A 9,627-nucleotide genomic window follows, 5' to 3' on the forward strand; every position below is an offset into this window, starting at 1 on the left:
TGTGCGAGTGTGTTCAGCACCCAGCACATGTGCACTGACATGTATGTGCGAGTGTGCTCAGCACCCAGCACATGAACACTGACATGTATGTGCGAGTGTGCTCAGCACCCAGCACATGTGCACTGACACATATGTGCGAGTGTGTTCAGCACCCAGCACATGTGCACTGACACATATGTGCGAGCATGCAGCAGCACATGCGTGTGTGTGTCCGTGTGTCCTCACGCGTGTGGCCGGGGAGGTGTTGGAGCCCGAGCACACGGTACTGACAGGCGGGGCCATTGGGGTGCTCAGCACCCAGTAACACCACCCCAAGCCCTGAGACAGCCCCTGGGTCCGGCTGCATCCTGTCACAGGATGGGACCCGCCTGTTCCTCTTCTGTGCCCTGCGGACGAGCGGCCGGAGCGCAGGCGAGTTGGGTGCTGGGACTGGACACACACACCCCCCACTGGGACCCCCGGGTGCTGCCCTGCCTGGGCAGATCGGGAGACGGGTGGGTGCCAAACTGGGCTGCACTGGTTTGTACTGGGAGGGGTAAGAGCTCTGCTCAGTGGCAACTGGGGTCTTGCTAACCCCTCGCTTCCCACCCAGGTACCTGGAGGGGCCATGGGGCACCCTATGGCCCCCTTTGTGCTGCTGCTGCTGCTGCTGTGCCCCACATCCCCCCTGTCCCCTGTGTCCCCAACGCCCCCCGCGTCCCCCTGCTTCACCGTACCGCCGGAAGCCCCCCTGGAGCTGAACCTGACCCGAAGCATCCCTCACTGCTCCGAGCTGGACTGGAGCCACTTCCAGCGGCAGCGGCGGCTGTGGCTGGACCACAACGGCATCGAGGCGCTGAGCCCCTCGGCCCGCGTCCAGCCGGGGCTGGAGGAGCTGGATTTGTCCCACAATGAGCTGCGGGAGCTGCCGGCCCCGTTCCTGAGCGAGGCACGGGGCTTGCGGAGGCTCCTGCTGCGGCACAACCGCCTTCGGGTCCTGCCCGACGGCTTCTTCACCAACAGCACAGCCCTGGAGAGCCTGTGGCTGGACGGGAACCCCCTGCCCGCCGTGCCCCGCTCCGCCTTCCAGCCCCGGCTGCGCTTCCTGGCCCTGCCGTGCGGCTGCGATGTGGTGGGCAGCGTCCTGGAGCCCTGCGCCTGCTCCCCCTCCGCCTGCCGCTGCCTCTGCCTGGACCCCCAGAGCCGCCGCTTCAACGTTACCGACTTCCACGGCTCCCAGTGCCGGGGCCGAGCGGTGCTGGCGGCCGGAGCGGCCGCGGCTGTCGTGGCCCTGGCGCTGGCGGTGGCCGCCGTGGTTTGGTACCGGAGGAGAGCGGCGGCCGCCGGCGTCGGGGGGGCAAAGCGGGAGGCGATGGCAGCGCACGGGCAGCCCCGGTACCTCAGCAGGGCCGATGGCACCGACGGCAGCGCCGATGGCACCGCCGATGGCACCGACCCGGAGTACGAGAACGTGTTCATGAGCTCCTGCAGAGCCACAGGCATCGGGCAGGGATGGACACCGGGATGGCAGCGGCACAGGTGAGGCTCTGGAACCGGCACCGGCTCTTCCAGGCGTGTCCCGTCCCTTCCTGTGCTGTGCCCTGTAATCCCATGCCATGACATTCCATTCCATGCTGTGCTGTGCCATCCCCATCCATCCCCTCTCATCCCATCCCATACTGCGCCATCCCATCACATCCCGAGTCATTCCATCCCAACCTGTCCCATTCTACCCTATCCCACATGTCCCATCCCCTCGGGGCCCACGCCATGCCCGGGGCAGCGGGTGCCACCTCCGTGTCCCAGCCCGCAGGTCCCGGTGCTTGACGAGTGTTCCCTACGGAGCGAGGACGTCGGGGACCAGCCCATCTATGCCAACACACAGAGCCCCGGCCAGGACAGCATCTACATCACCCCGGACCAGTGATGCTCCTCTGGTGACCCCAGCACAGAGGGGACGGGGATGGGCGCTCCCCATAGATGTGGGCTCTGTGGATCCTGCTATGGCTGGGACAGGGACACACACGTTCTCCGCTCACATCCTGCCCCAGAGCCAGGGACATGTGGGGGGCCCCCGGGGTGGCCGCTGCAATGTACTGTTCCTGTTCCCCTTTCAGCTGCAGAGGGGGTGCACGTGTGCTTGGTCACATCTGGACACTGGGACCAACCCTTCACCACCCCTTTTCCTGTTAAATCTGCTCATTTGGGGAGCAGCAAAAGCCTCTTTTTGAATAGGATTCCCTATTCCGCACCCCAAGGGGTATCCTGGGACACGGCCTTGTCTGGGTGTCCTCCCCCTCCATGGCATCCCTGAGCTCCATCCCTGGTGATGCTCCACTGGGCCCCATTAAATGGTTTAATCAGCTTAAATGATGCAGCCTGCTGGGAGCCCTGGGCAGGGATGGGGGTACCTGCCCCCGGCAGGGCTGGTGCTGTTCCCAACGGGATCCATCCCTCTGCCATCCCCCATAAGGGACGTTGGTGACAGAGGGGTGGCCCCAGAGAGGGGTGTCCCAGGGCACCAGACCCTCAAGGACAGGCCCCCATAGCCCATGTCCCCAGAGCAGAGGTCCCTCAAGTCCACCCCACACTGGATGTCCCCAACCCCGTGTCCCTCAGGTCCCACTCCCCAGACTCGAGGTCCCCGTCCTCCCTATTCCTCAAGCTCAGGATCTCTACCAAGGGACTGGGCAGCCCAGGACCCCCAGGGATGTGCTGGAAGAGGGGAAAGGACCGAGAGGAGCAGGGACCAGCACCCATCGAGGTGCAGTGAGTGCCTTGGGGATGCTGTGTGGTGGTAGAGACTGGGGGAGCCGTGGTCCCCCCCATCCCAACGTGGTCCCATGGCCGAAGGTACCTGGGAAGGGGCAGTGGCCACATCCTGACCCAATGTCCTGCCCGGGGGAGGTCAGGGCTGTGCTCAGCACCCATCTCAAGGCCACAAGTCAAAGGTCTTTGGGAGCATGGCCCAGGCATTACTCACTTGGCACAGCAGGATGGGATGAGCTCAGCTTGCCCCACTCATCCAAAGGGATCTACCAGCAAATCCATATGGAGTCAGCTCCTGGCTGGTCACTCATGGAGGGGGCAGGTGAAGAGCTGAAGGTGACCCACTGCAGTGGTGGTGGTGGGGCAGGAGAGGCAGCCAGGATCCCTGTTCCCATCTCTTTATTCATTCCCATACTTCCGGTTTATAGAAATATATAAAATAGAAAATACACCAAAAAACCCACCTTTTCCCCAGAAAGGTGCTTTGCTATAAAATACAATAAGTTAGCAATAAATAAGGAGGTTGTATAAATAAGTCTCTAAGCAGAGAAGAGATGATGCTCAGACAAGGGGTGGGCTGTGGCCACCCAGGACAGACCCACCTTGCCCTGTTTTGGGGTCTCTTGGGTGGGAAGGATCCACCTCCCTCATAAAATGTGCTTTAAATAAGGAACAAGAAGTGGGAATAACGTGGCTTGTGGAGGGGGGGTCACAACCAGGGACCCTGGGGATGAGCTGGATGCTGGAGCTGATGGCATTTCATGCCATGGGGTCTGGGTTTGGGGATGCTGGAGCTGCCGGGAGCCTCTTCCCAGCAGCAGCAGGGCACGGTGTGAGCTGGAGGCGATGCCATCAGGCACAGTGGCACTTAGTGACCAGCATGTCCTCGAAGACCGTGGAGACCAGCCTGCCCTCGCTGTTGTAGTGCATCAGCACCATGGGGTCGTATCCGGCGGGGACGCAGCAGGGCGGAGGGGTGGCTTTGGAGAGGGAGTGCATGCGGGCTTTGATCTGGGCGTGCATGCTGGCCGGCTTGTAGTTGTGGGGACAGGAGCCCTCGCAGAACCTCATGTAGTAGCTGTTGGGGGCGATGATCCAGTCGGACCAGCCGATGTCCTGGAAGGAAACTTTGAGCGACTTCAGGCAGCACTTCCCATCGCTCTTCCCACATTCCTCCTCCAGCCCTCGGGCTCTCCGGGCCCCCCGGCCCCTGCGCTCCTGGGTTACCACCTCCAGCACCAGCGCCTCCGAGGAAGAGGAGGGCAGCAAGGCCGAGACGTCGGCGCTGAAGAGCAGCTCCAGGCGCAGGGAATCCTCGGCACCCGCAGCCCAGGGCTGAACGGCCGCAGTCAGGTCCACGCTTGGAGCATCCGGGTCCAGCTCTTGGCTCTGCAGGAGCCGGGGGGTCCCCTGACCCCCCCCTATGCTGTAGACGCTGACACGGGGGGGCACCGAGGAGCGGAGCGGGGCCACCCCAGGGGATCCCGGCTTGAGGAGCTTGAGCTCCGCCTGCACCACCCGCAGCTGCCGGTGGAACGCCTCGGTGCGGGCCAGCAGGAGGTGGTAACGGTGCGGACCGACGGTGTCCCCGGCTCCCGACGGCTCCCGGTGCTCCCGGGGCAGGTCCGGTCGGCGCAGCACTGCGGGCACAGCTGATGTAAGAGCCGGCAATTCCTCCCCTGTCCGGCCGCCGAACCCCCCCCCCTCGCCGCGTTATCCCGAGGGATGCTGAGGCCACGGAGGGTCAGCCCCATCCTCATCCCCACAGCACCCGGTACCCACCATCCCCGGGGGGGTCCCGCTGAGGGATAGCGGATGGTGCCGCAGGAACCATTGGGGTGACCCACACCTCCTTGTGTCCACACGGCAGGAACGGGATATTTCCCTACATCCCCCCCAGATCCCGATGCGAGCCCAGACCCCGCTCCGAGTCCGCAAAGCTGCTGCTTTTACCCCAAAACTGCCCATGTTGTGTGCTCCAACAGTGGCTCCGCCCCCGTGCCAGGACAAGGGAAGCAGCCGGGATAAGGATGGGCACAGGCACCACTGTTCATGCCCAGTCATGTCCCGACACACACTGATGTGCCCGAGCAGGGACACATTGGGACACACACACACACGTGTGTGTGCGTGGGGTGGGAATGGGGGTCACGGATGCACACGGAGTCACAGCATCACTTACATGTGGGGGTCAGGCGATGCAGGCGCCTGGTCCTGGGCACGGCTCCTTCCTCCTCCTCCTCCTCCCGGCTCCGGTTCTGCATCAGCTCATCCACCGTGCGCTGGTAGAGCTGCTGCGCCCTCCGGATGCTCTCCTGGTCCAGCCGGTGCCGGATCACGGGGGGTGCCGGCATTCCCAACCGCTCCAGGATCCCCTTTTTGACGGCCTCCAGCTGGATCCCGTCCCCATCCCACGTGTGGGGCCTGAGCTCCACGCCGCTGATGAGCAGCAGGAGCTGGAGGCAGGTGAGGGCAGCCTCGACATCCCGCAGCGCCTTCGGCATCGCGCAATTCCCAACGGGAATGAGCCGCAAAATCCTCTTGCGCGAAGGTTTGGACGTGCAGCTCCCGACGGTGCTGCCCTGGGAATGAATGAAGGGGACCCGAACTGGCTTTATAGGAGCCGAACTTCGCCCGCCCTCCGGGTGACGCCGGAGGAAACACCCAGCAGGAATCTCTCCTTTCCGCCTGGGAGTTTGCATGGGATGCACTGGTGGTGCTGGAGCCGGGTGATGTGCGAGGCTGCAGCTGTGGGGATGAATAAGTGTCAGCCTTTCCCCTTGACACAAACAGTTCCCTTCCACCGCCTGGTTTTCCCCATGGATCACTGCGCCAGCTCATGGCTGGGGGGATCTGGCACCTCTCCTGCCCCATTGATGAGTGACAAGGATCCGTAGGCGACATCCGATGGCCCCACAGGGGTGCAGGGGGTGATGGAGAGGATGATGCGCAGGCAGGCGCCGCGTCTCCATCCCTGCATCCCAGGCTGCCTTCTCCATGCTGCTGGTCCCTGCTGGCACATGGGTCCCCATCCTGGTGCGGTGCTGAGCCCGGCACACGGCCCATTCCCTACAACCCCTCTGGAGCAGGGAAGCAGCTCCCGGCTCCTGCCGGTGCACGCATGGAGGGAGCGGATCAGTTGGACCTTGTCCTCCCAAAGTGGCTGATGACACCACAGCCTGGCTTGCAGCAGCGGCTCCTGCACGCAGAGGGATGGCTCTGCCCCACGTCCAGGCCCTCCTGAAGCAACCATGGCTGGTGTTACGTCATCCCTGGGCATGTCGGGGTGCTTGGGATGGAGCCGGGCACGCCAGGATGGCCAGGAGCCAGCGGGAAGCACACCAGGAAAGGGAGACTCAAGGTGGGAATCGCTGAGGTCGGGACCAGCCTCCTCTTCCCTGTGGATGAGGGATGCTTTGACCACAGGACACGAGAACCCCCTGGTTAGACAAGGCAAGGGGCAGGCGAGGTCATTCCCAAATATCCTGAAGCAAAGCCAAGCAAAGTCCATAGCGTGGGAGGAACATGCTTCCAGTGATCCCATGATGTGTGGCTATTGATCCCCTGCATCCCCTTGGAGCCAGCTCCAGCTTCACTCCTGCTTGGATGAGCCGCCCCCCCAAGCATCTTCCCATGAGGAGCTGGTCCAAGGGCTTTCATTCCCAACCTCAGGGCATTCCTGTGTGTCCCATAGAGTTCCCGTGTGTTAGGGAGCTCCAGCCCCTCACTGATCCCTTTTCCTGGGGTGACTGCAACGCTCCAGCTCCTCAATTCAAGGAAGGAGGGAGAAGAACCATCACTGAGGGAGGACCACATCCCCATGAACATCCCCATGTCCGGGGGGCACCAGCACCCTCCACCATCAGCGAGGTGCTAAACAGGCTCCTCCGAAGCCAAAGTGGAGCCGTGCAGCAGGAAGAGGCCCTGACCCAAACCCCATTGCCTGGTGCTTGAGCAAGACCCTTGTAGTTCTGCTTTGGCAGCAGGGTCTGGTGCTCTGGTGGTACCAGCTCCATTGTGGGGGATGCAGCTCCTTGCGCTCGGGAGCATCCGGGTGTCCCGGAGCCGGATGTTTCCTCCCCAAAGGGGCCAGGGGTGGAAGCTGGAGATTTACAGCCCAGCAAGGGCCATAAAAGCTGTGGTTTAAGAGCAGGGCTTGCGGGTGCCATTGTGAAACATCCCAACGTGTCCTCCCCATCAGCGATTGCACAGCACCGATCCCTGCGTAAGCAGCATCCCACGTTTCCTCCGGTCCTTCCTGGGCCACCGGCAGCAGCACAAGGTCAGGTTTATCCAATGCCTCTTCCCAGTGGGATGTGAGGTCCTCCCTGGTTCATGCATCCATCCCTCGGCCTCCTCACTGTGGATCTAGGGATTAACGGGAGCGTTTGGGGGTGGTCGGGGACTCCTGGCCCTTGGAGGGGCCAGCACTGGGGCTGAGGGTGAGGAGGAGCTGATGCTCTGGTGCTGTTGCCCCTTCACATGCAGCGAGCAGGGGAGCGCTGGTGATTGAATCATCAGAGAGAGGCATGGAATGGGTTGGGCTGGGCAGGACCTGCAGATCCCCCCGTTCCAAGCCCCTTCCATGGGCAGGGACACCTCACACTACACCATGGGCAGGGACACCTCACACTACACCATGGGCAGGGACACCTCACACTACACCATGGGAAGGGACACCTCACACTACACCAATGGTGGCAAAGGCTGCTTGGAAAGCGCAGGCAAAGCTCCCTGCATGCGATGCTGAGCATGGGAAGATGGGAATCATCTTCTCTCCTTCCCTCCATCTCCAGGCAAGAGGAGGTGGGACCCGGAGCCAACCCAGCTCCAGCTGAGCCAGTACTGGGGGAAGAAGCTGTGCTGGAAATGCTGACACCGAACGCCCAAAGCAAAGAGAACACCACAGACGTGAGTCACTTCCCATCAAACACAGCCCAGCCACAGCCCTGAGCTGGAACCAGCTGGGGCAGCTCCTGCCCTGAAGTGCTGCCCTCCAGGATTAGGCCTATCCATCCCTTGAGGATGCTGAGCAAACAGCTCCTGAGGAGGTGCTGAGAGCCCAGTGAGAGCCAGGAACAGGCATTCATCAGCTCTGGGACTGGCAGAGTGAGCTTACAGCATCCCAGCATCCCCAGCATCCCACTCGCAGGCACATGGCATTGGACCAGGGGCTCTCCATCACCTCCCATGATCCCTGGAAACCACCTGGATGGAGCAGGTTGGATGCTGCAGAGGGGACGTTTCCTGCTGCAAGTGAGGGGATGATGCTCCCCCATGGGGTGGTTTTGAGCTGAGGGCTAAGAGCAGCACAGCTTCCCCTCCTGCTGCCACCAAGAGGTTTGCTCTTGAGGGAAGTTGGTGGCTGGAAGCAAGTTCAGCACTTGCAGAAGCAATTCCAGGTGAGAACCCCCTGGGTTTGAAGGGCAGGAACCTCCGAGGCTCCATCAGTCACATCAGGGACAAGGTTTGTTCCATCCCATCTCACCTCAGGTCTGGGAATGGGTGCAGAGGGATGGGAGATGGAGGCATCCCATGTGTTCCAGGTGCTGGCACAATGAACCAGCTGAGTGGAAGCTGTCCTGACCTTTAGACATTTCGAAGCACAAACAGGCTGGGTCAGGTGAACAAAACACAACTTTTGCCCCAGAAAAAGCACATTTTTGTTTTCCTTGCTGCAAGTTTACGGAATCTGCCAAAAATGAGGCTTCTGCTCTACTGGGACAAGAACGTTGTGGCCTTGATGGTACCCGTGGTCCAGGATTAACCTGAATCCCCATCCCTGAGCCTGGGCACTGAGGGCATCGCTCCCATCCAGCCACCAGGAATGGAAGCGGTGCTGGAGATCCTCACCCACCACCCCAAGCCCCTTCCCCACAGTGATGCTCCATCAGGATGAAGCCTTCCATTCGCAATGAGCATCCTTCCTGGAATGGGCTCCCTGGAGAGATGGATCCACAGGGAGCAGCTAACCTCTGGCTTGGATGCTTCACAGCTTGCAATGGGATTTCCCATGGTGCAGGGCCTTGAGAGCATCACCTGCATGAGCAGCAGGCAATTGGGTTATGAAGGGCTATGGAGTAACAGCTTGAACATGAAGCTGTTCCATGGTGTGAGCCTCTTTCTGCTTGAAGAGGGATGTATCCCACCCCTCAATGTGCTGGAACAGCCCTTCCTCTCCATCCAGGACGTGCCCTCAGGAGCATCCTTCTCCCTCGGGATGAGGGTGCTGAGTCCAGGACCAAAGCACAGGGAAGCAGCAGAGCAAAAGCCATGGCTCTAAGCAGGGCCTCGGGAGGGACCCTGCTGAGCTCTAAATCCTCCCAGCAAAAAGCAGGTTGGGAAGCAGATGACGGGAATCAAACCCAACCCTGGACACATGCAAGGAAAGCCTCAGGAGATGCTGCAAGCAAAGGACAATCCCTAAAGCTCCTTAAAACTGGAGGAGTTTGAGAGTCTGGATGCTTGAGTGAGCGTCAGCAGAAAGGATGGATCTCTCTGTGATCCCGGCCTGCAGCACAGGGAAGTGCTGAATATCAGAGTATAAAGAATCATGGAATCACACAGAATCACAGCAGCTCCAGCTCCAACCCCTGCCATGGGCAGGGACCCCTTCCACTGGAGCAGCTGCTCCAAGCCCCTGTGTCCAACCTGGCCTTGAGCACTGCCAGGGATGGGGCAGCCACAGCTTCTCTGGGCACCCTGTGCCAGCGCCTCAGCACCCTCACAGGGAACAGCTTCTGCCTAAGAGCTCAGCTCAGTCTCCCCTCGGGCAGGTTCAAGCCATTCCCCTTGGCCTGTCCCTACATCCCTTGTCCCAAGCCCCTCTCCAGGGTCCCTGCAGCCCCTTTAGGCACTGGAGCTGCTCTCAGGTCTCCC

General features: G+C 61.5%; 2 protein-coding genes and 1 long non-coding RNA gene across 3 annotated transcripts; 2 read left to right on the plus strand and 1 right to left on the minus strand.

The window, feature by feature from the left end:
• The first annotated feature begins 607 nt into the window (after nucleotides 1-607).
• LOC117437224 (leucine-rich repeat-containing protein 25-like) lies at nucleotides 608-1,906 on the plus strand. The gene is made up of 2 exons (XM_034070915.1): nucleotides 608-1,518; nucleotides 1,786-1,906. Exons 1-2 carry the CDS (start codon nucleotides 608-610, stop codon nucleotides 1,904-1,906), a joined length of 1,032 nt encoding a protein of 343 aa, XP_033926806.1.
• Nucleotides 1,415-2,349, plus strand: LOC115945870 (uncharacterized). The gene is made up of 2 exons (XR_004080066.2): nucleotides 1,415-1,518; nucleotides 1,786-2,349. It is a non-coding gene; the product is annotated as an uncharacterized lncRNA (long non-coding RNA).
• A 789-nt stretch (nucleotides 2,350-3,138) lies between these two features.
• On the minus strand, nucleotides 3,139-5,252 carry GDF15 (growth differentiation factor 15). The gene is made up of 2 exons (XM_005139911.3): nucleotides 4,931-5,252; nucleotides 3,139-4,388 (listed from the first exon to the last, which is right to left on the minus strand). Exons 1-2 carry the CDS (start codon nucleotides 5,250-5,252, stop codon nucleotides 3,601-3,603), a joined length of 1,110 nt encoding a protein of 369 aa, XP_005139968.2. The 3' UTR covers nucleotides 3,139-3,600.
• Between the last annotated feature and the right edge of the window lie 4,375 nt (nucleotides 5,253-9,627).

Source organism: Melopsittacus undulatus, chromosome 19, assembly GCF_012275295.1.
Source record: "Melopsittacus undulatus isolate bMelUnd1 chromosome 19, bMelUnd1.mat.Z, whole genome shotgun sequence".
Taxonomy (NCBI): domain Eukaryota; kingdom Metazoa; phylum Chordata; class Aves; order Psittaciformes; family Psittaculidae; genus Melopsittacus; species Melopsittacus undulatus.